General features: G+C 37.7%; 1 protein-coding gene across 6 annotated transcripts in view; it reads left to right on the forward strand.

Annotated features, from left to right (window-relative positions):
• The first annotated feature begins 582 nt into the window (after positions 1–582).
• LOC112456604 overlaps positions 583–27,812 on the forward strand; it is a 200,900-nt gene continuing 173,670 nt past the window's right edge. The window contains exons 1-4 of one of the 6 annotated variants that reach the window (XM_025019264.1): positions 703–971; positions 1,058–1,269; positions 4,443–4,958; positions 10,699–10,896. In XM_025019264.1, the coding sequence (XP_024875032.1) occupies positions 10,890–10,896 (7 nt within the window). In that variant the 5' untranslated portion in view covers positions 703–971; positions 1,058–1,269; positions 4,443–4,958; positions 10,699–10,889. Of the gene's footprint in view, positions 670–702; positions 972–1,057; positions 1,270–4,442; positions 4,959–10,698; positions 10,897–27,812 lie in introns of those variants that run through there. The other 5 variants (XM_025019265.1, XM_025019269.1, XM_025019266.1 and 2 more) reach the window with 5 other exon arrangements.

A 27,812-nucleotide genomic window follows, 5' to 3' on the forward strand; every position in this document is an offset into this window, starting at 1 on the left:
TCGCATTGCAGATAATTAAATTTTATAAATAAATTGCATATTGACATGCGGGAAAAATACATGATTAAATCAATTCTTCTAATTTATGTTTATATGAACGAGTTGAGTCGGATACCATCCACGGTCAGATGGATCTTCTTTTGTGTGTCATACAATAAGGCGTGCATCTTAATACATATCGGTCTTATTATTTCCTCATATCGCGGCGACGACACTGCGGACACATGCGGTTGCTTTCGTGGCCGGGGCTCGTCACTATCCCGCACCGTGGGATTTCGGTCTGCTAAGCATGTTGACAACGTGTAGCAGCGCGCGTTTCCATCCTTGGATGCTGCGGCCTGTGGACCGCGCACACTGATCAATATGGAGGGGAGCTTGGTCGAAAAGCGCGGGTAGGGGGTTAGTTTCAGGGGATGCTTCGCTGGTGGCAGCCATGGTGGTGGTGGCGGCGGCGGCGGCGGCGGCGACGGCGGCGGTGGTGTCGACGACGATGTCGGCTACATCGAAGGTCGATCTCTTGGTGGTAGTGGTGGTGCTGACGGTGGTGGAGGTGGCGATGGTGGCGGTGGCAGAATGCGAGAACCGCGAAAGGGGAACGAGCCCTCGCGGCCTTACTGCGCGCAGCTTTAGTCGGAGAAAGAGAGAAAGAGAGACTGCCGTACATACACGGTAGTGCCTCAGTACATACCGCGACGTGGACGCGTCCGTACCGCGCACTCTCGGGCTCTGACTCTACTCTTAACTAGGTCAACCCCGTCGAACGGGTACCCTCCGTGCATTAGCTCTACGAGGGAGAGACCTCGACAGTAGCAGCGCGCTCGCGGCCAAAGAGCACTGCCGAAGAGGTGCCCTCGTTTTTCCCTTTCTTTTTCGTAGCCCGTTTCGTGAGAGAACGGATCGCCCGGTCGTATTTGAAGTATAGTGTTCGTGCTCTCGGATCGTGGGGGTGATTTCTCGGATCGACTTTGCAAGTACGATCCATCGCGGCGAGAAAGATGGGAAAATTTCCGTTTTAGATCTTCAATTGCGATTGTGAAGCTCTCATATGGTTAAACAGATAGTTTCGAGTGACGGGGTGGTCTTCGGAAGACACTTTGCATTTGACATTAGGATTTGTCGATAATCGGATAGATTTGTGCAGTGAAGGGATAGAGTTCTAGAATACAACGTACAGATTGAATCTAATTAGCGTGAATTTTTATCAGCGATAATCCGCTGTCAGCAGCAAGCTCTTATCGATAAATCCGACAGTTTGCTGTCTCGTAAAAGGTTCGTTTGAAGTGACAACTCTTGATACGACAGAATATTTACGTACTTGTTCGTCGATCATCGTTAGATCATCGTAATTTGTGGACAGATCGTTGAAATGATCGTCCTACTTAAGATAATGATCGTATTCAACGCAGTACCCTTTGCGATCTCTTTCGAGTGATTTGCCAGTTATAGTAGTGCGACAACCGTACACGAAGCTATCGGCGAAATTAGAAGTGACGTCTGCGATGGCGGATTCGAGTATTTGCTTTGCAATTTTGCCCCCCCCCCCTCTCTCTCTTTTTCTGACGCCTGTCTGTTCGGCGTTACGCTCGTCGCAACCAGGTCAAGTGTGTGCCCGCACCGCCGCTGACCTTCACACTGCAGGTTTTGGAATCTTTTTATCCCGCCAATTAGCGCGCTACATTAACCACCGCAATAAAGTGTCGCTCTGTCAGTGACATTTCAGGATTTCGGGAAGTCGCCTCTACACGATAATTTATTACCTAGCTCGTTTATTAAGGATTATACGAAGTTTTAATTCTCGAAGTTATTTTTCAATGACGCGCGCGCGTTTCGCGAAATTGGAGAACTTGTAATTTTATGGGCGACGCGACGACGGTCGGGAAATAAATTGTTTGTTCAACTTTCGACGGCTGACCCGCCAAGTAATTCATCATATAATTTTCCAGTCGTCTCCGATATTACTACATGGACACTTTTGTAAACGCTTGTCGCTCATTTATCTTTCGTTATTAAAACTGTTCAAGACTTCCTTGTTCGTATTTATTTGGTTTTCATAGACGCTATTAGGGGTGGCGCATACAAAATCACTGTGTTACAAATAATGTCGGCTATGAATAGTGTTATTCAAGTCGCAACACCATTGCGGCTGAAGTATCCTTGAAAAATTTACATTATTCCGCGGTTTGTCCGTCGGAATTCCCGAGATGCGCACCGCGCTTTCTTACGCGGCCCTGAGGGATTTGGCTCCCGGGAGTGACGTCGCGCCTTGAAGGACCTGACGGATGTTTCAAAGCCGCGCTATACATTCCTTTTAGGGTCACGGCTGTATTTCCGGACTGAGAGTTCCCAGAACATTTCCTCGCTCGTTTCGAAGAGTAATCTCCGGAGATGTGCCTCGGGTAAAACAGATACGTGCCAACTTGGAGTAGATCCCGGGCCGGGAATCGTTTCGCGTAAAGTCATCGTTTAAATTATTATCCTTCCGCAAACGCGGCTTTTTCGATTCGTGTTTTGAACTAATCGATATTATCTAAACATAGATAGCTGGATGGATAATCCGTTTAGGGCGATGAGGATTTCTCCGCGCGCACGTACGGTACGAATCGCGATTTATGATAGAGGTGGTACGCCGCTACGCGATAAATCGCAACACATTGAGGTACACGGAACCATTAATGGCTGGTTGAAAACGGCGAAGCGGCGGGCGGCGGGCGGCGGGCGGCGCGGCTGTTAACTGTGCGATAAGATTTGAATGCTCGTCAAACGTTTTTCGCGATTTGAAAAGCTTGCACGACACACTCGAGACGCGCTCCATTCACCGTACGATTTAATGTGAGTGAATGCGGGAAAAGCTATAATCGTTTGCTCAATGCACGTATTAGGTAATGTATTCGCGCTCAAATTTACGGAATTCAAAAGATCTATTGTAGTCATATGCATGAAAATCGTAAACGTCAAAGCGTCTAATTGTTAAACAAATATTTATTCCTTTTTTGTTTGAAAGGATTAGTACATAATTAGAGGGAATTATCCAGCTCCATTTTCTCCGTAATTTTTCCGCAAGAATGACTAATCCTCGTGGTCATTTGAGCTTAGCGAATTCACGGTTTAGCGAACCAGAGTTCAATACATTGCGGGTATTCACACAATTACATATGTCATGTATGTGTACAAATTAATTTATGACTAAAAATAATAAGAATAAGAATTAGATGTAAATGGAAAGAGGCTGGCAGAAGGCCATGATAAAAATGGAGAGAGAGAGAGAGGGCTGGTTGAAACTCAATTTTTATTCATTTTCCTTGATTTAAAAAGTAATTTTCTCATATGCGATTAATGTCAGATATCTATCCTGTCATTTTTCACAAACGCGATTGATCGACTTCAATGCATCATGTGCACCTCAATAAAGTACGTGTACACGATAACGTATCGATCTGATTTTGAGGACGGTATACATTGGCCTCCATTGAACTTGGAATTTCTTTCGGTCGGCTATATGAGTCCACTTGTCTGCCGTCGATCAAAGAGGGATCCTTGTGAATTCTTCGACGAGAGTTGCTCTTTGAACTCCAGACTCCTTAGAGGACACTTTGCCGCTCATCGCTGAAAACAATCGTGATTCTCGATTTTCGCCTTTCGAGATAATATATCGCCCGCATTATAATTATTACCTTTGAATTTTTTAGAAGATGTGTTTTCGCAGACATATTTATCGTTGCCACTTCCATCTCTCGCTATTGACAATTTTGCAAATTGTTCGAAAGAGAATCGAATGTAGACTCTACTTTCCGTTAATTATATATGTTGCATCTTGTCGTTATTATAATTTTTTACCGTCTATTTATGTCTGATTAATTATAATTTTTTTTTAATAATGCAGAAGGTTGAATGAATAACGATAAAAGTTGAAATATATTTTAGCATTATGTATGTTTATAAGTTAATTAAATAAATGAACATTTATTCATGTAGCGTCTCGCAAAATATAATATTTTAATTTCTACTGTTACGATATAGTATAGTTCTGGATAAAATATCCGCGAATGACAGATATTAACAATGAAAAAATTTGTAAATATTTTTTTGCCTTTTGATAATTGAATATTCATCAAGAACGTTTAAATAGATAAAGATTATACAAATGTGATTGTTTCTTTTTTCTTCACGACAATACACGAATATTTTAAAGTTTTTATATGATTATACTTAATCAAAATCTGAAATTGTCATTGTGTTGTATATCTCGCATATTTCGTCAAACACAATTTTCGTCCTCAATATTTTTGCGTCGGGATATATCAGGCATATAATCATTATTAGTGAGCACGGGCGTTCCGAGCTATTTTTAATAAATTCGCTGTCGACGTGGATCGCGGTTGTTATTGAAATCGATGGGTATTAAGGGCAGTCATTTTAATACGTTCTTATTACTTTCCACGTAGCAACTGTATGTCGGGGAGAACTAGGAGGTCGAATGGTATGAGCGTGACCGGAATAAAACAGCGAGAGGACACCGGCAAGAATTAAAAAGGTGCGCGAACGGTGGCGCGTCTAGAGAGTGATATCCCGATAATAGATAGTAAAGGATGATGCTTGGTGGTAAAGGATAACTTTACGGATTTTGGGATAATATTCCTGCGAAAGGTTTCGTCGATTTTCGCGGATATCCTCTGCGACGCGATAAAACTAACAAGATGACGGTCTGTGAGATAATTAAGAGACTCTTAAGGGTTTCAGTGCGTTTCCCGCGTCTTTAAAAATCGCAAGCCCAGAGAAAATTTGTGAAGATATTTATTTTAGACGAACACTGCCGGTCTTTCGAACATCAGTTTGACCTGCGCCTGGCGTCGATCCCGTGAGTTTTAGTGATATGCCACTCGATATTAGCAGCGAAATTTTAAGTGTGATACCATCGATTAATTTTATCGTCGGACATCCTGGGTCGAGAATTATTAAAGGTAATTATTGCGTATTTTAAGAATAATATTGTTTTTACTATTCAGGATTGAAGATGCTATTAAGTTTAATTTACTTCATAATTTCCGTCTATTTGTGGAAACATGAGGGAAGGTTACCTCGCGAAAATATTTTCCGCGAAGACGTCACAGGTTCTTGGTTCATGCCAGTGAATATATTTGTTCAAGGAACCAACGTACGAGGGCGTATGAATTCTTATTTTTCTCTTGCCTTTCCATTCGGAGACATTATATTCGGTGGAATCTAAGAAAACCATCGCTGTTGAAATAAGTGGAACGAGGTGAAACAGGGAGAATTTTACTGCTATAAATGTGTAATTAATTGAAAGATGTAAGAAAAAATGCTAATTCTTATCTCTTTTATTATTACATATATTTTCAATAGTTTACATTTGTAAAATATAATTATAATATAAAATTTAATTGTTAAAATATATAATTTTTGTATTTTTAGATTTGTTTCTATTTTAAATAAAGTTTCTGTATTCACTTGAGATTCACTTAATCAACTGATTTAATCAGATTAATACTATATTCATTCTACTGCAAGATATTAGTCTATTATTTTATCGTATCATCTTCATGGGAAGTAGAACATTTTATCTATCTATCATGCGTCTGCCTCATCCATAAATCCGGGATGGAGAAATCTGCCGCGCGACTTTTCAGCGTGTTCGATTGCTCGGCGTAAAATCTCGGAAATTTGTGCGACGTTCGGCGGAACGTTGGTTTCACGCTGCATTGGTGTATCGCTGATTCTGCCGTGCGATAAGTGCCGCGGATGCGAGGGTACCGGAAATTCCCACAATCTCGCGATCCCGCGTCGATCCCTTTACTCCCTCTTCCGAATAGATCCGCTTCTGCACTCTCTTCTGTTGTGTTATTACTCAGCCATTCTTCCGCACACATTCTCGCGTACTTCTCTTCTATCGAGTCTTTTCTTTTTCCTCTTCAATCCCTCCGCTTTTCCGTTGCTCGTTTCTGTCGTCATTGTTGTTGGAAATTGCAGCCATTCGCAATGCTGTACGGTAGATAGCGAGATTGATTTATCCATGTCAAACTTGCGAGCGACATTAAAAATTCACTTATCTATATTTATTTCTCGATTTCTTTGATCATTTTTTGTACATTAAGTTTGACAAATTCCACAGTTTAAATTAATAGAAAAGATAAATATTGCATTTTTTATAAATTTATGAAAATAATTAAAAAATTTTTCTATTAAGTAAAATACGCTCACAAATAACATGCAGTTAATAGATAATATAAATTTTCTGTTTACTTCTTCTTCTTTCTCTTTAAATTAGGCTCAAACTTGTTTTTTCAACTTTATTGACCTTTTTCCGAGGCTTATTGTTGGTTTTGTAAGCATTCATTTTTGTTTTATCATGGCTAGGCTGCTAAACTTGCCCACGAACTCTCCTTCTTCGGGACCAGCAGTGTTGACTCCTGAGCTATTCACTCGTCACGTAGGCGGAATAAGCATATATGAATCATTACGATCAAACCCGTAATCCTCTGATCGTTCTACCAACGTTCTACGATCGTGAACCACACGTCACTTCTCCTTCTTTGTTTACGACTTATATTATTAATTTTTATATTTATACGTATATTAAATTATATTGATAAGTGCGCAAAACAGCGTTATCAATTTTTATTTAAAATACAATTTAGAGTATTTTTGTCGTATATTCAATGCAAAATATGCAACAAAATCCTGAAGCGTTATATTTTGAAATACCTATCATATATTATTTAAATGTTAAAATAAACTTATATATACATTATATGTACATTGTTTTTGCATGTTGTATTTATTATAAAGAAAGAACCTACTGTTATTTCATACATGAAAATTTTATCCGCAATATGTTTTCCCATCTGCTGCGCCATTACCAGTCTTTTATTCAAAATTTTATTACTTGTCCTGTATTTTACAGACTTGTTTCTTTTCTTCCTTTTCTCTTTTTTCTGCCTTGTACTTTTATCTGAAAATATTCATGGAAATAAGAAGAGCAGAAGAAGTTATTGTATGCTGTGAAATACTTTTCTGAGATCAGCCACGTTGATCCTTTTACTGCCGGTTCGATAAGTCTCGAACTTTCGCACTTTCGTCGTAAGATTTCTCCTTTGCCGCTTCTAAGAATCTTTCCGTGCAAAGATACGTTCCAACGATATCGCCGTCTTCTTGACATCGTAATATAAATCTGTTACATAGATACGAAAAGATGATTTCTCAAATTTTCGAATGAGCTACTAAATATACTAGTTAGGAATATTGATCTAATATATCGGTTTATTAACTTGTCATTTTAGGAATATTCAAGTATATAATCCAAATAAATTAGAATACAATCGACAAGAAAAAGAGTTTTCATGAAGATTTATTCACAAAACTTAGGTATACAATTCTTATCTTTTGCAATTTATATTATTTGGACAGGTCTGATATAAAGAAAATACGATTGTAAGTTTCGATTTTTGACCAGAAATATTTATCGAATTCTTTTTCTTCTTATTTAAACATCATGAACTTCTAGAGACAAAGATCAAAGATATCACTAGAATTTTCAAGGATCGGCAATGTTAGTACTTTTTATTTCTACATCGATAAATCGCGAGATTTAGCAGAGTTCCGCCACGAAATTTCTTAGCAATCAACCCGGTAAATCTTACAAAGAATAACGTACGAAGTTTTATTTTTTTTCTACGTCACATCATGATAAGAATGGCACGACGGTGATTTGTTCGAGTCTCCTTCGGATCTCGGCCTTCTTTTTTCCGTTGCTTAAAAATACTGCTTTTGCGCGAGAAACGTCGATACGAGATAGAGACTGTGGAGACGTTTCTTTTGTCTGGATCCGATAAATCTTAAACTTTGACGTTTTTATTACGTAACTCCTTTGCTAGCGCGCGCACGCATAAATCCTTTTGACTCTTTCCTGATTTCGCACTCGTCTCTCACGGAGACCTCGCGATCTCTTTCGCAATCACGTCGCGACTTCGTTCGCTTATTACAGCTTCCTCCTTTTAAAATTTTGTGCTTACGTAGTAGCACGGTTTTTTTCACTCTTCTTACATAGAAACGTGTTTTCGTTGAGCGTGCAGTTTCGTTTTTTTAACGGAAACCTCTCCTCAACAACTCCGCGTTTGGTTTGTCCGATAAATCTCGAGCGCTCGAGCGATAACCCATAAATCCCGTCTCGGCAAACTCTCGTCCGTCGACTTTTCGACGTCTTGACCGCAGTCACCAACGTCTCTGTCTCGCTCGGTGACTTCTTTCTTCCTCCTCGCGGTTCGTTTTACTCGGGCTCCGTTTCGTCTCTCGAGTGAAAATATTTTTACGGGCGGCAGAAGTTTTCGAGCGCGCGCGGGCGCATCATCGCGCCGTTTCGCTCTTGTAACTATCAGTCCGATAAATCTCCTACTTCGGGAAAGGCCACCACGTTCCATAAATTTGCCAGTTCGTTCTCCGCGAACTCTCATCGTCGTTCGACTTTTCCTTGTCCTGACCGGCTCCTTGACATGTCCATCGGCGCGATAGCGCCATTCCGTGTCGAGTTTATATGAACCTAATCTAATCTCACAGTTTCCTCTTTTTCGGTACCTTCCTTTTCTCTTCTTTCTCGTTTATCTCTTCTCACTTAACCCTCACTAGTCTCATTATCCGGACGCGATATTCCCCGTGTTCGAATATCGCGTATCCGGCAGCTTTTATCTCGTTCTTTTGCCGCTTGACTCCAGAATCCAGCTTACCTCGCAATATTCGCGGGCACACCCTTCGCCGGCGTAAGCCTCGCGACAAAATTTTTTCGGCGAACGCGTAAATACGCCGCGACAGCACGAACGGGCGCGACCAAACTTCCCGTCTGCGATTCTTGTAACAAGCCGCGCCCTCGACGACGCGACACGACGAACATGCCGACGTTCGCAACGTAAACTTGAAAAAGAGTTTGCGCATCTTGCTTTACATGTATGAGCGGTGTTGCATGCGCGGCGAGCATCCTAAAATTTGTATACAAGCTCTTTGCATTGCCGATAAATATATTCATGTACGTATAGCCACGTATAAACGAGCAAAATTTGCGATATTGCTTTCATTATATGTTATAGGTGTTTTTCCGCGTTTTTTGTGCCTTATAAAGAGAGATAGGTTGCTCCAAATTCGATAACATCTTTCCGTACAGCCTCGCCTCGGCCGCGTTAGACTTTACCTCCTCCATCGCCTTTCGGGACTAGAATTCGAGGACAGTATCCCAATTTACGAGGCGGCTTTACGTCCCGGCGGGAAACTCGAAAATGACTCGACGTAATCCTCGTAAATTTTGCGAAGCACCACCGAAAAAGGAAAACAAGGGAAGAATCTCGATGGAGTTCTCTTCTCCACACTGCCTACTTATCAGTGGCAGACGGTACCGACTCCCGCGGGGGAAATTTTTCTCTCCCTGGACAAAAGAATAAAATTTTTACGAGCCTCAGCCTCTGGAAATCAGATAAATTCTCTGACTGAGGCTCGTGATTAAATGGAATCGAATTCGTGGTGCTTGCGGTGGCAGGTCGCTCGTATAGGAGATTTCGAAGAATAGAATACAAATTTACGACTGTGTTACTTTGTGAAGTGATGAAGTCATTACAATGTTTAACACAATTAGGGGGTCAACCTTGTACTTAAACTATTTTGTTAGATAGTGATCAAATGTCCATTTGAAGAAGAAAGTTTAAAATAGCGGATATTGCTCGGATGACATTTCGACGAATATTTGAAAAAGTGACTAATTATCTTATCGAAACTTTTATTCGCGAACAAAACGCTTTAAAAGAACAAAAAAAAACATTTGTTCTTCATCGTTTCACACGTTCCGTCAAATAAACCTCACGAAATATTGATTGCTTCGTTAAGTAGGAGCAAGGAGCAAAATTGAAAGCTGGTTTTCGATTTGGCTTCAAATTCTCTTTTCTGCACGGAATTATAACGATGTCCTGCAATTTTTTAATATTTTGTTTTATCCACGTACACATATAATACGTGCACGCGCGTTTGTTTTATTCGCGGTCAAACGTCACAAAGCCTGATATTTCTGAAGCAGTGCTTATCATATTGCTTTAACCCCGATTTCCACGCTACGATACGACACGCACATATCACGCGAGACCGCGTTCTCTCGCAATTTTACCTTACATATATCAATGTGATTTCGACCTGACACCTGGAAAGTTTATAATTCTGATGTTTCCCTGATATGAAACGCTGTAAACGATACGGATGATAAAGCGCGGAGTGAAGCGCGCAAATGGAAGTATATTTCGAAAACGATACTCGAGAATTATTGCTTCCTGATTCTACAATAGGTAAAATGCACGCGCGACTGTGTACGTAATTACCTAAATTGTATTAAACTAGAGACGTATGCCAATAAAATTTGAATTTTCCGACGTTTATCGTTTAATAATTAATAACTATTGCAAGAGTTGAATACTGTACAAATCGAACACTATAACAACCAAGTTGTAGCAATATTTACTAACAAAGTCTTCTTATTTAGGTATAACGTACATTTTATACAATATGCGGATTGTTAACCAGACATTTCAAATTAAATCGGTATCATTCCTGATGTTTTCTATTGAAATTGAGCTTGAATTTAGCGATCTGAATAACATTGTTTCGCTTTATTTTACTGCAATTGTTAAAAATCACAATTTATGTTGTTATTTTTAGGAAGTGCCGTACGTTCGTGAAACTCGTGATTTGCGTCATTCACCTTCCTACGCATCTTTCATGTCAAAAATAAAACTCCGCGTCGGAGAAGCGTCGCGAAATCCCGTGTTGGACACGTCAATATCAGTGCTCGTGTAACGAAGAATAAACTGTAGAACGAGCATCGAGGGAAGGTGCGATCATCACTCGGCATGAAGGGTAAGTCTATTTTCCTAGGTCTTAAAGCGTTCTCATAGTCACCACGTGACCAAGCGTCGCAATTACAATTATCAAACAAGATAATTCACTCTGTTGAAGTATTTATTGCGAATTCTGCGAAAAATTATGGGAATATTATTTGACTATACGCGTATGCGCTACTTATTTTTAAAACCATATTTCTGACCAAAAGTAATTTATTAGGCTTTCGGGACCTCCCAGTTTTTTTTTTACTAGGGAAACATATGTTTGACACGGTCGAGCGACTAGACAAGCAATCAAAAACGCGCTCGAGTACTTTGTCCGTGTAACCGCGTCCCAGGAGTCACACGTGAATACAAAACGAAACGAGCGGTAACCGTACGTATGCGTATGGTGTTGCGCGAGTTTACTTCGCTGTTTTATGGACAGTCGATTTGATGAATTATATTGGGCAACGATTCATTTCTCGTGCAAACAAATTTTGCGGTGCGTAGTTTAATAACGCCGATAAAAATCTTTCTCCGCGCGTGACTCGCAACTTAATTTTTTGTTAATTTATTGGCGTGTTGAGAAAGCATATGCGAGATTTTAGCCGCATAACAGTTGCAGTAATAGCATCTCTTTGCAATCTTTTGTCAAATTGTTTTACACTGTGAGCGATTTGAAAACTATTTTGTAATAAAAAGTATTAATTAGTACACAGAAAAAAGAAGTGTTAAATCAAGAAAGACTTATATTCTTGTATATAAGCAAGAATCTATAATCTTGAAATGAGATATATATAAATTACATTAAGCGAAGAAAACTTGTTTGAATAAAGATATTTATATAGGGTATTTATTTTATCAAGAAAAAAATGAAATTCGTATAAGAAGATTATAGATTCTTGCTTATATGCAAGAATATGAGTCTTGATTTAACACTTCTTTTTTTTCTGTGTATCGATTAGAAAATACAGAATCTAAGTATAGAATCTCTATTGTTTGAATTTCTATTTTTATCTAAATCCTCTACTCTATTTGAATACTTTATCATTCGCACAAAATAACCGTTAACAAAGTAATTTTGTTCCAGATTATTTTCAGAAAAAGATTGTACGATTTAAAAAAAGTGTCAACTTTGCAAATATTTTACTCTTTCTTAAATAAATCATAACATTATTTATTGTTCTTTCTAAATTAAATCAATCAATTTTAACGTTAGACTAATTGTTTTAACTTAATTTATTCGATTGCTTGTATAATTCTCGAATAATAGAGGCACTATCGCAAATTGATTGCGAAACGGCATCCGATACTGCATTGTTTAGTTATCAAAATGATATTTCACGCGCTACCGAAATATCACTCAAAATGCAAAGTGACGGCAGTATCACGATCAGTGATGAGTATGCACATGGTTAGCGGATTATACCCTTTGGTGGTTTGCGCGCTCCCGGAAGTATGTATCAAAGTCCCCGGCGGCAACTTTGAGAAAATTTCCGGAATTTCGCGTTGGCCCGATGAAAAGCGAGCCCGGCGGCAAGCATTACGTGGCCATGGAGTAACAGCTGTTTTGCATCGCAACCAAATTAGTCGGTGGCGCGTGCATACAGAATTAAATTCAACATTTTCCAATGACCGGCGCTGAAAATACCTGGTTATTCGCGATCTTCGCATCTCGACCGTGAAATTCACCTGCGCTTTATTGTTACCTAGTTGTAAAGAAGATGAAAAGTCTCTGGCTGGAATTCTGGCTATAATGCTATCAGGTAATTTTTTGAGATTATTTTCTGATTAAAAAGTAAACGAGCAGTCGCTTGCCATTCATTGTTCATAAACCGTAAGCTATTTGAGCTGTGCGGTAGACTTGAATGAACATCAGTTCACAAAAATGATTTATTAGGACGATAATAATTAGCAAATGGTTGCCTATTATACCGGCATAAGAAACTGGAAACAAAACTTCCAATACATCGGGAAGTTTATTGATAAAATTTTGCATAATAGATGAAACTAAACAATGCGCTGTGTGAATTTGTTACTGTAGCTGAAAAAGAATTTCTTCGAGATGTTTACCGAGAGAAGAAAATTGTTGCTGATATGTAAATACTTTGTCATTTTCTGATTTTCTTTCAAGTTACTCATCTTGTATAGTTATTTTACGATGGCAGAGGTCAAATTGTATTGATAAACAACTAAAACAACTGTCACGGTAACACATTTGTTCAATTATGTTCATTCATTTTCAACGCGTTGTCGGACTATGTCGAATAATCGAATATGATGTAATAGGCACGATCCAAGATGCGTCTCGGAGGGTTCTAATCGAATCTTGTCTCTGCCTATTATAATTAAAGTTCTCCGCGCTCATTGGCCCCGTGTGGCACGTTTACAAAATTCGACAAGTTCGATTACATAACAAGACGGTACGTTACCTTCTATTGACGATTAGATACCTACTTAAATTTTAATTGATTTATATTGCTATTGAAGTATTACAGAAAGGGATGGCAAGTATCATCACGACATTAAATATCTATAATATAATGTGGGATAATTTATGTGTGTGTTAGGCAGAAGATCTAATATAAATTTGAACAATTAATTATGGACAAAAATTTTTCAAGATTATTTTTGATATATGTTTAAAGAAATTTTAAATCTTAATATTGTTCAAGTATTAACGCAAATAATTAATTTGAATTAGTCGCAAATCAGCATGAAAGAAAACAAAGAATTGATTAATTTTCATATGAGAAGCATACAATCGTACGGCAATCAGTTTTCAGTTGCCTCAGCTGCGCATAGACTGATGCAAAGTGCAAATCTCTCTCTGTGCGACTGATCCCACGATTAACTGTCACCCTTATGGTACAGCTATTTGTATGCGTAAGTGTATGTGTGTGTGTCGCAAACGTACATCGTTATCGCAAATCCGATACTGAATTATCTCGATGATAGCGCATCGCCGATTCTGGCTTGCATGCGTCATCCATAAATCGTTTCGCTCGTGTATCCAAAATAAATATGAACGCTCGTGTATCCAAATTAGCTGATTTTTTTTGGCGGTCGGATTGTGATACATAATTGCTTGTTTACTTCTCCTAAAAATTAAGGCCAAAAAAAAGAAAAACTCATTATTAATCGTGCGGTATTAATTCGGTACGATACCCAATATTAAATTACAAATAAGCATCACATGGCTGATTTTAATGTAGAATCTATATATAGATATCATGCGCGTATCATTGTCGATGTATTTTGTTTATATTACTATGCATCTCTTTAGCGCATATTATCGTCTCGAAATGCGTGCATTACAGATCACACAGATTCGATAATGATTTATCTTGGGTAATACACGGCGGTTGAGAGGCCGTTCGCATGGAGGATAAATTGTTTCCGTTGTTTTTGTTCACGTTGTCGCGTAATATAAACGGCGGTATGCGCGCGAATTTACATCGCTTTAATTACGTCTTCTTGTGACGAATATTTTGCTGCAGAGCAGTGCAAATGTTCCGCAAATATTTGTCTCGCCGGCTTTTAAATGCGTGGGTATGATTGCGCGAAATTTCAGCGGAAAACGCGCGAGTCGAGCGGACGGAGTTGCGCGCCATCCACGTTTTACGATCACGTTTCATCATAGTCCGGGTCGCGTTTTGAAGGCAGCTATTGGAATTGTTGCCATTTTAATACCGCATCGCGAAATAAGAAAAGCTTTCTCATTGCGATGTGATATTTTTATACCTTGCTTTACTTTTAATTATTTGAATATAATTTCTACGATGTTGCGTGTGCTTGTATATTTGCTGAGAAAACATGTCTTTACATTCATTTTATATTCGCAACTCGGATTCCTAGGACTGTTTGCGGTCTGAGTTTTAATTTAAATTATTTGCGTAGAATCTGGATCTTGCTTCTGCTTAGTTATTACATATCTAAGATTTTACATGTTTGTACGCACATTGCAGTATTACAGTCCTATTAGATAAACTTGAAATATATAATCATACATATTCATCTTTCAGCGTGAACGTATAGAAATATAATATCATCTTTAGTGTAGTTCTTGGGGGAGTGAGCTGCTGGGTTGACGGGAAAGAAACGTCTGACAGAGACGGATGCGTGGGTGATCAATTCTCATTTCGGAGATAATAAAATTACTGCTGCTTTAATATCCCGCGTTAGTTCAAGAATCACATTCGTCATACCATGACGTTACAAGTGGAATACAATAATGGCGCCAGCGGTTCGATTGTGATCAGATTTTGAATACTGATTGTCATATATTGCAAAAATCTTGATATATATAACTGTTAATTTTAATTCGAAAATTAATCAATAATAGGTACATATATTCAAACATTAAAAATTTTCTTCTTAAATACCATCTGATATTTAGGGTGGAGCGTTTATCGAAATAACTGAAGTAGCACGACGAATAATTGGAAGCAACGTATACCATGTCAAATTCTCAATACTGGAATCTGAGGAATACTCGTGTGCAATGCCTCCTATTATTAGCCAAGGGCCAGACTTAAAATTATGCAATAACTGCGTTTCGCCGTAGGCAACTCTGATTCTAGGAGTTCTCGCAACTTTCGAGCATTACTCGATCATAACTTTCCTTTATCGGCCTTTAAATGCTCCTTTCGCGAGAGTTTTAAAAGCTGTCACGGATTTGGTGCGGATAAAAATCTCAAGATAAATTTTTTGTCACGCAATTTGAAGCGTAATTATGATACGATATAATTAGATAAGAAGAACGTAGAAAGCCGGAGTAATTAACAAATTTTAATAGAGGGAGAATGTTTTGGTAGCGTTTACGATAAAGTTTTTGCCGCGTAATTATATTGCGATTATTATTACGTAAAGTATAATATCAGTTCATTATACGCGAGAACTTCATTCGGGACCCGCCGGAGTATAACATTAAAATTTCAGAAATCTTATTAATTGCTTGACGAAACTTCTAACAATGGGGACTGTGTTTAATTTAATAAATACTTCATTTAACTTTCGGAATAATCGAGAGGACTTTAAGCCCGTTGAAAGCAAACGGCCGGAGTTTCGGAAGGAGATGGCGAGAAGGAAGTAGTAGTGTTAATGGCAAGGATAATCCTTTAGTTTTATCCTGCGAAATCCCTGCCTGCTATCCCCCACTGCGAACTATGTTATCCACATTTTGCCAGATGTAATACTCGTACCAGTTCGGGACTAATTTGGTCTTGAAAACTTTTGGACATTATATCTCCAGGGGTTATTTAATCCTAATCAGTTACAAGTATCCTTATCGCTAGGACGAAAATAACAATCCTGAAGTTGGCTGGTAAACAAGCTAATATCACACAAGATATAACAATGATGCTTTATTTATTATCTTTCCAAAATATTGCTTTGCACACAGGCAGTGATGTCATAACTTCGGTAATTATTAATAAAGGACCGTGAAAATGCGTTCGATTTATAAATTCTCGCTGGTAATGACGCGTTATATTTTACTGCTTGTGTCGCAATATGTATTACGTGCGTTCGAAACACAAACCTAGAAATATATATATCTGGAAGATTCGGTGCGCCAGAGGAGCGGGGATTTTTAATTATTCGCGAGTAGGCTGTAGCTCGCGCGAAAAAAGGACAATACTTGGAATCGCGTTGAGTGCATTTTTACGGCTCCTTTCCTTCTCACACTCGCCTCTTTTCATTCGGGAAGAGAGATCAATATTCTCATGAAAATTCAAGCATCGCACGCGAGATGGCTGGAGATTTCGAGAGGCGGACATAACTTGGAAAACTAATAATTCGTCTCACGTAAGAGTGAACTGATCCGTCATTTGGGTTTAGCGAACCCACGGATCCGAGTTCAATACACTGCGGGCACCAATAACATTTACATATCATGTTTACCATGTACATACGTTATTATGAATGCAACAAATATTTGTGGAAGAGCTAGTGGAAGCAAGATATAATCTAATTTCAGAACAATAAGATGAATAAAAATAAAAAAATGCGCAAATTAGAAACTTGCACATTGCTTTCTTATCATTACAGATCGCTACTATTGTTCCTATTTTATTTCGCTCACAAAGCTCCGACTTAAAAAAGCTCCTCTTATGAGGAAACTTGTATTTTATTTGATGCATAATTATTAGTATTTATTAGTTTGGTTTCCGCGTAGAGGAAGCTTTATGAGCGAAATAAAATAGGAGCAATGGTAGCGATCTGTAACGATGAAGAAGCAATGTGCAAGTTTCTAATTTACGCACTTTTTTTAATTTTAAATTTAACTTTTTTGTATATGAATTGATAGAGGGTCAACTTTAGTAGCACAAGTGGGGTTTTTACAATCGACGCAATGTCAAATCGATGTTGATTTTGGGAGTTCAGGCTACATGGTCCATATATGGATTTCGTATATGGACCTTTAATCGCGTATAAAGCTGTAGTTAGGGAGCTGGTGGCCAAAATTTCTATATGATTTGTTCATGTGGCAGACATTATTAATAGCGATAATTGTACCATAAGAAACATTAAGGGCCGCGTCTGCCACCATGTAACGCTGCGTTGTCAATTGACAGCGCTTCAAATTTGTTAAAAAAAAAGGGGGTACTATATGATTTGTTCATGTCTGCTTCTGAGGCTGATGTTCAGAATCTTTCTGAAAACGAAGAAAATCGAAGAGGCAGACATCCAGGGCTCTGACGTTTGTAGTAATCAATTTTTTAAGTTTTTTTTATGATTTAAAAAAGTGTATATGAAGTGTACACTTGGCAGACCTAAATTGTTCGATTAAAGACAATGTGAAGGACCACAGAAAAATGATCTGCCAGCATGTTGCCTCTGCGTTGTCAATTGACAGCGCTTCAAAAATGTAAAAAAAAAAGGTGTGCTATATCATGTGCTCTTGTCTGCCTCTTGGACTGATGTTTAGATTTCTTATAAAAAAGAAGAAAATCGATGAGGCAGACATCCAGGACTCTGATATTCCAAAGGCAGACTATTTGAATATTTTTGCTTTTTTTGCGAAATTTATTTGCTTTTTTTTACTTTTTCATTATCTGTTGGGTTGTTAATAAAAATTACTAAATAAAATAATAATAGTAAAACTATTAATAATAACAATAATCAGCCGTAATACCCGCTTTCCCTTGATTCCATGCATGAATTTCAAAAAATTATACAGCTCAAAATCAGTGAGCAAAATTTCTGCCAAATTTTTTTCGTATTCAGGGAGTCATAATGAATCGAATGGACGCAACTAGAACCATGAACAAATGACTTAGTAGCCTTTTTTTTTTACATTTTTACAACTACGTCCCGTGATAATGCAGAGCCCTGGCTGTCTGCCTCATGAATTTTCTTCGTTTTCAGGATGATTTTGACCATCAGCGCCAGAGGCAGACATGAGCAAATGATTTAGTATAACCCTTTTTTTTAATAAATTTGAAGCGCTGTAACGCAAAAATGTAGCAACGTAGGACCTTTTAATTGACTGGACCAAATCGATTTGTATTGATCTGAACTTTAATCCCTATCGATATGAAACATAAACAAATCATGTACCGATTTGGCCACCAGCTCCCTAACTACTGGATCTAATCAACTAAATCTTAAGGAATTATACATGAAATAGGGGTAGAAAAGACTGAAAAATACAATAGAATTAGAAATAACTTAATGTCTCAAAATTTGCGGAAGTTAGAGCTATTACAGGCATTTCTCAAAAAATTGTAGACCTTTGATACACACATACGGACATTTTATAAAATTACGATTTCCCGACGTTTTAGAACATTCTGAACACATTGGCATCAAAAACTAAAATAGTATATTATACAACTAGTGGGAAAAGTGGTCGATTCTGAATGAGTGTGAAGTTGCGGTCGCACGAGCGATCTCGCTTCGCTCGTGCGACCATCACACTCATTTGGGTTCGATTACTCTTCCCACGAGTTGTTTATATTATTTTTCCTAACAAGAGTGTGAAACAGGCCGCTTTTCGCGCTTGTTTTACAATTTTATTTCTCCACTAGTTGAGAAATGGCTCCATTTCTCAGCTAGTGGAGAAATGGATCGTTTTGCTCACTCAAAACAAGCGCGAAAAGCGGCCCATTTCACGCTCGCGTTAGGAAAAATTGTATGAACAACTCGTGGGAAGAGTGGTCGAGCCCAAATGAGTGTGATGGTCGCACTCGCTTCGCTCGTGCGACCAATCTTCACACTCATTCAGAATCGACCATTTTTCCCACTCGTTGTACAATATACTATTTTTTTGGTCTTTTTTATCTCTATTTCATATATATATCTTTAAGATTTGGTTGATTAGACCTAGCTTTATATGCGATTATGCGATCAAAGGTCCATATACGAAGTTTATGAAAACAAAGCTTCCTCTATGAGGAAGCAAAAGAGTAAACCGGTAGACGCGCGTATTTGAAATAAACCGAGCAGAATAGCGAGAGCTTATTTTTTATTTACATTCATCAATTAACTGGAACAATTTGGAATTCACCGCGATAATGTTTGCCGGGTCCCTTGAGAACCCGCTGAATATCGCTCCGTAAATAATCAACAAATCGATTACTGCTATTTGTCCTTTGAAACCGGAAACGGGGTTAGCCCCTTATACGTGCCAGCTCGGTAGAATGTGTTTTAGGATTGGTTCGTGACCTTCTTGCGTACGTTACAGATCCTAGCCGCAGTGAAACGCGCCCTACTTAAACTTCCTTCCGCGATCAAGACGCTAACAAACGCGAGCGACGCTTTCGCGTCTCCTGATCGTAAAATTAGGTCGATTTTAGGCTATGTTATTATTTTTCAATAAACAAGAATTTAAATTCGTCAATGATGATTAAAAAATATTGCTTTAAATTTTAATAATGAATATATGGTTATTGGTGTTTTTAAAAATTTAGAAATTAGATAGAGGAAGAGAAACATAAAGTAAAATCACCTATAACTATATATAAATAGTACTTAAAATATTATTATACATCTAATCATCTTTTTGATTCGATCATCAGCTTTAAACGATATTGCTATTATTACATAGTGTCTCCTATGGTTTTGCAGTCAGCACGTAAATATATCGTTCACTGTGTTTAATCTCCTAAAAATACTCGGTTTATTTTTATCATGATGTTTCTCCTCTCATTTTATATCCCTCTTTTGCATTATTTTTATTATATTTCTCTGTCCTAAGGTAAAATAAATCCATTCATCTATCTATTTATATATCCTTCAAATTTTTGTTTTCTTTTTTTCATTATATTTATGGCTGTAATATATTTAAATTACATACGCACAAATTATTTTGTTTCATCCTTCTGGTATAACATTGGACGCTATATAAATAATTAGTAAAATTATTATTTTTATGATTTTTCTCTACTTTTATTGCGTAATAATATCTTTCATTTCCTCTTTTTATTTACTGTCTTATCTATCTTTGAATCACGTTTTGAAATCTATTTTTAAATAATAAAGCAAAGTTTTAATTAACTGGATTAGTGATTTAAGCTCACAGATTAATTAGCGTTTGTGTAGTTGTTTGCGATTCTCTTTTTTTAATCCAGGGGCATTTTATCGACATGTTTTGCGTCAGCGGCGTTTTATTAAGTTCCATTTGAGACCAGTTTTTCATTCTCCACCGGCGACCTTTCGCGTTTTTCATGGGAATTTTTCGTCTCCATTCGTGGCGGCAACAGCGGGACGCACATTCACGACCTCGCGAAAAGTTTCTCTTTTGGAAAACTGACCGAACCTTCGAATAAAATATGCAAGAGAATTGTCGGTGAATCGTCGAGAAAACAAAACGAAAAATATCTCCGCATTTTGCGTTCTTGAAAATCAGATTTATGAGCATCAAAGCAGAATAAAACACGCACGGCAAAAAAGGAAACAAGTAATTTCAAAAAATATTAAATATATATGAAAAAGGAAACACATATAAATACATTTCTGTGTATAAATTAAAATATAAATGAAGATAAAAAATTACATTTTGTAACGTAACGTACCGTAATAGCATGCTAATTCGCTTTTCATTGGGGGGAGATGTTAAAGGAAGTAAGGTGGCATAATTCGCGTAATTCACTAATTCACGATACAGCCCAACTATCAACGAATCGTTTGGTAGTCAAAGATGAGTCCTCCTTTTCGGAAGAGCATTTCACGATGAATTACTTTGCGATGTCAGCAATATATTTGAAAGCGTTCGATCGATGGTGAAGTAGGAACTCTGCACAGTATGTACAGATGTACTTTTCACTTACCGTTTCCAAGGCATTTCGATCATCCTGTAGATCGAGTCCTTTTACTCGCATTCAGAATCTTACAGGACATTTCCAATTGCTCGATTCGTTTCCGTCAATCGGTATAAATGTTGATTTTACAATCCAATCGTAACATTAACACGAAAATGTCAGTACAAAGAATCAATACAAATTAGACGTCGTTAAAAGTTGCATGCATGAATATAGTTGTCACTTTAATTTTCTGTTCTAATATGCATACATTTTAGATTGCATATAATTTTACAGTTTGTATTTCGCAAGAAATCTATTAATTATAGATGAAATGGAATAGAACAAGTATCTATAGTGCTACATCATATACAATAAAACAATAAAACAATAAAATACAAATAAAAAGATACGATCGACAGAAAAATCAACAAAGAAGTATAACGATAGGTACTGATAGTAGATAAAATAGGTGACCTTTATATTTGCTGAATTTTCTATTTCTTTATTAGGTCTGCGCCGAGATAAGACATAAAATAATCATATTTGCCATGAAATACTGATAGCTCCAACAGTTTGGTTTTATCGATACTATAGTATGCAAATCGGATTGAAGTAATGAAATCCAATTTCAAAAATTGAATTTCAAAATAATTATATTACTATTTTTTCTCGTATAGATATTCTACTATTTTGTCAAGATTTTATCTTTTTTTTTAATAAGGAAATATTTTTAATTATTGTAAATTGAATCAAAAACATAAAAAGCCAATATGATTTCATATTTATGACATACATATTGCAATTTGCAATCTAAACGCTGCATGTGATCGTTTTGCGTTTGACATTATTGCAGTATATATTTTTTGCGATATTCTCTAGACCAGAAAATTGTCAGTATCACTGCATATAACAGATATTTCAGTCTTTTCATTAAATAAACCAAACTGTCACCAGTCACAAGGGATATAATATCGTGTTCGATGATACTAATTTAATAATGACTGGTGCATTATTTTTGTTTAATATTTCATTCAGATATAAATAACTTAATGCACTTTTATTTTTTATGATTAAACGGGATACGATTAAAACTTTAGCTAAGTCAATAAATCATCAACAATAACAACAACGTAACAAAGGCGTTGTAACTTACAGTACGATCTATCATTGCACTCTTCACGGGATAATATATTACTTGACAGTGTTCTCCATTCGAGCGCATTATTCTTATTACCGTTTCTTTTTTCTTAGCGTCATCCCATCATTAATGGTTTCTAGAGTTCGTTTTTGTATTAATTTAAGAAATAAGTCTTCTCACTGATTTCTTCTGATCCTGCTTTTCGATTTTTCTGTCTATATATTGAATAGGATTTTATTTTAAAATTTGCAATAATGTAAATAGTTTTATTTAAAAGTTCTTATAACTTTTTAATATTTTTCGTACACCCATTTATACAAGGATATTTTTAATATGTGCAATATCTATTTACGGGTTTAACAAGATAGAGAATTATTTTGTACAATGTATTTGTCGTCACGGCAGTAGATCTCGCAATGTGCAAATGACGTGGAATCATGTAACACGAATGAGATATCAGTATGTAACGAGATATGTATCGGTGCTAATCCCACACCGAGATAAATTATAGGATAACAATTGCATTTTGAATATAAAGAAGCGATCGTATTATGCGGAAGATATTAATGACTTGCACCGATTTTGCAAACTTTTTAATTTTTCATGTAATTATTTGTCATACTTGTTTATTTTGGATATTTCGAAAGTTAAATACATGTAATTTTATTCGTATTAATTAAAGTTAAACATTTAACCATGCTAAAAATATAGCAATATATATGTCAAATATGGGAAAGGGCATATGAGTTAGAATGAAATGTTACATTAATTCCGCAGGAAATTTATGCCTGAAAGAGAAACCGCGTCTGTTTCCGTCTGGTCACAATATAATTTGTGACCAAACGTATTTTCTTTTCAGAAATTTAATATCGAAATTTAATATTAAAATTTAATGGTGAAATGGTGTTGCAACGTTTATATCGACCAGAGAAATTATTGAAAGATTATCCTTTTAATCGCGCTGACTAATGCGGCTTTATTGCACGTGCAAATTACAGATAATGCACGTTTATATACTATTCACTGAAATTCATAGAATTTTATGTTAACATTACGCGTGTTTTACGTCAGCAAATTTGCGAGAAATTTTGCTGAGCGTTTTTGACCACAGAAGTAGACCATGGCATCGTTACAGTGAATTCGAGATTTATCTTTTGAATATGTAAAGAAGTGACGATATCGATGATCGTTTCCATTCTGTCATACTTCTTCCATTTCTTGAAAATATTACAACAGAAAATATTACAACAACTGCACTACAAAAGCTTATTTTCTATTTACCTCTTTTTTACTGATATCGGATTTACTCTAATCCGATAATTATTATCCTAATGCAAAATGTTATTATGTCACACGTGCATGGAAAGTGGCCCATTACGCACACGACGCGTGCGTGATAGACCACTTTCCACGCACTTGCAACGTAAAATAGAGTGTGTAACACGTGTGTTAAGTTGAAAATTGAACGTGCGGGTGATCGCACTCGCCTCCGGCTTGTGCGTCCACTCCGCACGTCCAATTTCCATCTTACAACACTTGTTACACAAATAACTATTATGCGTAAAATGTTTTTCTCTTTTATTTAGAAACTATTCTAATTATCAATTACTTCGATTATTAATAAATACGTTCTAATATGTTTATTCTATATTTTTAACTTTATTTTTACACGATTTTTTTAAGTCTCTTTTTTGGTTATCCTGCAGTTTCCGCCATACTTTTCTACGTATACATATTTTCCATCATACACCATTTAGAAAATTTGAACTGTACGTCCCTCGTGTGAAACCTTTTATATCGTTCTCTCAATCTCTTGCTTCTGTGTTCTTTGCGTGTCCAACTATTTCGCGGGAGTGAAGCGACTATATACCACGTGAATAACTCACCGTAAAGTTATTCGGGAGCCAATAAATTTCTTATCCGTCCGTCGCCGTCCTTCGCCTTCGTAGTCGCAAGTACACGGCCTCACGTAAAACGACGGAGCGCATTCGGAAAACGTTGTAGGTTGAGGGTGCAGTCGCCCCGAGTCCAGGACAAATTGGCTGCGGCCGTGGTGAGCACAGCCGCGACAAATAGGTGCTGTTTACTTATGTAGGTCGACAAACAAAATAGGTGTCGTGCTTAGCCAACAGTCGTTTGGAGTCCGTAAAGTACCGCCAATATACCCTGTATCCCCTGTGAGACCGATTTTTTACGCATTAAGTTTTAGCGAGGAGGAATATTTCATAAAAAATTGATAATAGATGTTTTGAAACAAGACTGATTTTTATTCGATTGAAATTTATTTTTATATGTAGTAATAAATATTATTATGTAGCATTGCATATATCTTATGTCAGAACGAGAATTAGATTTTTGTTGCGGTGAGAACAGAGCGTGGGAAATGTTGGCAATCAGATCTGGTTATAGTAGATCCGTCCGGTTTTGGTCAAACAGGCCGCCTAAGGCTATCCGTTACTACTGAAATGCGAGCTAGGATTGAACGACAAGAGACAGTTGTTATTTAGTCGTTGTAAATTTTGCACTGATTTTAAAATAACTTTATTACTTTGACAGATTCTCTTTGTAGGTATTATTACAATAAATAATATTTCTTTTTTATGAATATTTTAACGTGATTGCTTATTACAGTTACGTAGTTAAGTAGCTATATATGTCTTGATATGAGTTACGTTACGAACTTTCGCATCCATGATAGGGATTTCGAAATTGTTTGCCGGATGACATGCAATACAGCGTGTTTGCACGGGACACCCGGTAGCATCGTTGGCAAGGAGTGCCGTCAAGGAGTGGGAATAGTTGGGAGTTGCTTGAGTTTGGTAACAGTGGGAAATAGTCGAGGGTCTTCGTCGGTGGCGGTGGCGGTGGCGGTAGGTTGATCGGTGGAGTGCAGTGCGGATCCATAAGTCATGAGGTTCAACACGTTCAACCGGCTTTCCAACAAGACGAACAAGCAAGGAGACGAGGAAGGAGCCGCGACGAGAAGAGGAGTGTTTGCTCGTGACTCGCATCACCCTCTCTCTCTCTCTCTCTCTCTCTCTCTCTCTCTCTCTCTCTCTCTCTCTCTCTCTCTCTCTCTCTCTCTCTCTACCATTTTCCTGCCGCCTCGTCGGTTACACCCCGCAGGTTACTACTGGGGCACCTTCAATTACTGACCGATCATTACCTACTACTCGTTTGACCGTTAGGCATTTTGTGGCTGTTTTATTTATGTGTGCTATGGTTTTATATTGATCTTGTTGGGAAATTTGATAAATGCATTAAAGCAGTATTGCTGATGCCGTCAATTATGGTTAACAGTAATTTTATTTTAATTACTTTTTTTTTAAGATCGCGTATACAAATAAGTGTAATTTACCCTATAAATACTCATACTAAAGACTGATAAATGATTTTAATACAGTGAAATTTTCCTTAAAATTGTAAAGTGACATAATTCACTCCTACAGGCTGAATTTTCACTTTTCGTCACACTTGCCTGTCACTCGTTTTGCGTGATATTTTACTCTTCGACTTGTAGCGAGTATGCTTCTAAGATTCGCGAGAGGTGCAGTATGGTACGATAAAAATGACGATTCTCAATGTAACTTCCGATAATTTTTATCGCGCCGTTTCACGTAAGCTGTGAAACAGTGGAATAATCGAAACTCTCAGTCCACTGCCTTGTCGATACGTCGTCGAGCATGCAATCGCTATTTCCATCAGCTTTATGCGTTCCGGTGATGATTATTATTCAGGCGTGATGCGTCGATAGCAAATATTGTATCTGCGTCTGTATCCCCCTCGTCTCCGTTTTCAGCGTAGCGCGCTTTCACCTAACTCAATTTCAACACCGCACGCTTGTCCGGCAAGTAGACGGGGGCTACAATAAAGTCTCTCGCCTGGCTTTTGCTTTTATTTGTCACCGCGAGCCGCCGGTTAATTGAGAACTATATACTATCCCTCAGCGTAACACAGTGCCACTCTGGCGAAAACAATTTACGTGGTTGAAGATATAGTTACACGTCACTTTCTGTTTTCGGTCACCGTTTTATTCTGCTTTGACGATGGTGCGGCATCACCAGCCGTCTGGCGCGCTTAAAGACGAGGAAATATAACATGACCCGTGTTACGAGAGTAATTATGTTGAACAATAAACTCTCTCTCTTTCTCTCTCTCTCTCTCTCTCTCTCTTGTCCTACCTTTTAGTTTTGCTTTTATAGAGGTCGCGTGTAATCGGCAATTTGCAGGAAACCGGAACTGACGAGGCGGATAAGAACGTATCTGCAAGGTAAAATCCGCGGAAAAATTTATGGGTACAATTGCGCTAACGCGATTCCATATTTCTTTGACGCGGGCAACGAAACGAAAATCAACAGTACTTTGTGTTTGCGCCTGTATGTTAATAACTCTTATGGTAAGATTAATTGTACGTCAGTTTCTTGTTGTTCCATTGTAAAATAAATGAATATCGCCCACGTACTTCAATTTACAGATTGCGATTACTTCTCGGAACGAATCTAGAGCGCTTCGTGGATGTTACCGCTTTTATCACACTCGACTTCGCATTTCTCTCCTAATTACGTGAATTATGTGGCTCCGTGTTGTTACTATAGCGGTGGCTTCCATGGTAAACAGTTTCAAAATATGGCGTCACTGCGCTGCTTTTTGCGGCAATTTATTGCGACGCCATAAGAGATTACAACGTCTATAATGACGTTGATTACAAGACGTTTTCTTGCTTCGCGCGTTAAACAAATGAAAGCTAAATCTCCGGAAATTGAGATTATTATTATTATTATTATTATTATTATACCCAGGTGCTTTTATTTATCTTAAAAAGAATCATAAATCACGAGACATAAATATCAAAAGTACACATTTTTACCGAGGTGTAACAAGAATAACGTAAGCACATAAAATGCCAGAACAGCGAATCCGGTTTTAAGATTTAATCGCGCCCTGGATTCTTCTTCGCGCAATTATCCGTACATACTTTATCGGATATACTTTATTACCATTACATCGATACGTTTGTGCGACACTGGATTGTCGCGTTTTTTGTCGATTTACCTCCACTGTACATTTTTCATTGGCCCTCCATGTGACAGGCTGTTATTCGGCTTCGCACAAAATATGTACGCGCGTATACGTGGACGAGAGTACGCGAGCCGCGAATGAGCGATGGATACCGCTATCGATTTCGAGCTACGTCAAAGTCGAGTACTATTCTCTCTCTCTATGCTCGGCGAGAGAGCGTCGGTGTATTGGCCCGGCATTCGAGATAGCTGTGATGATGTTTGCGCGTACAACAAATATACCGCGGTAATACATACGGTATAATATAACCAGATCGTCCGCGGGCCCACTTCGCGTGGTAATCTTGCGTGGCATTTTTTTTTACACGCGTCGAAAGCGGGTACCAACATGGGTAACCCGCGGCTGAGTTTGCTAATCAATCCGCGCACACGGATAGTTACGATTCATTTTATTTATTTTCTTTTTACTTTCTATTTAATCCTGAACACTTGATGTTTCCGTCACTTTATTTCCGAAATATTCGTCATCACTTATTACTTGCAATAT

This window comes from Temnothorax curvispinosus, unplaced genomic scaffold (assembly GCF_003070985.1).
Source record: "Temnothorax curvispinosus isolate PA1 unplaced genomic scaffold, ASM307098v1 QBEX01006993.1, whole genome shotgun sequence".
Classification (NCBI taxonomy): domain Eukaryota; kingdom Metazoa; phylum Arthropoda; class Insecta; order Hymenoptera; family Formicidae; genus Temnothorax; species Temnothorax curvispinosus.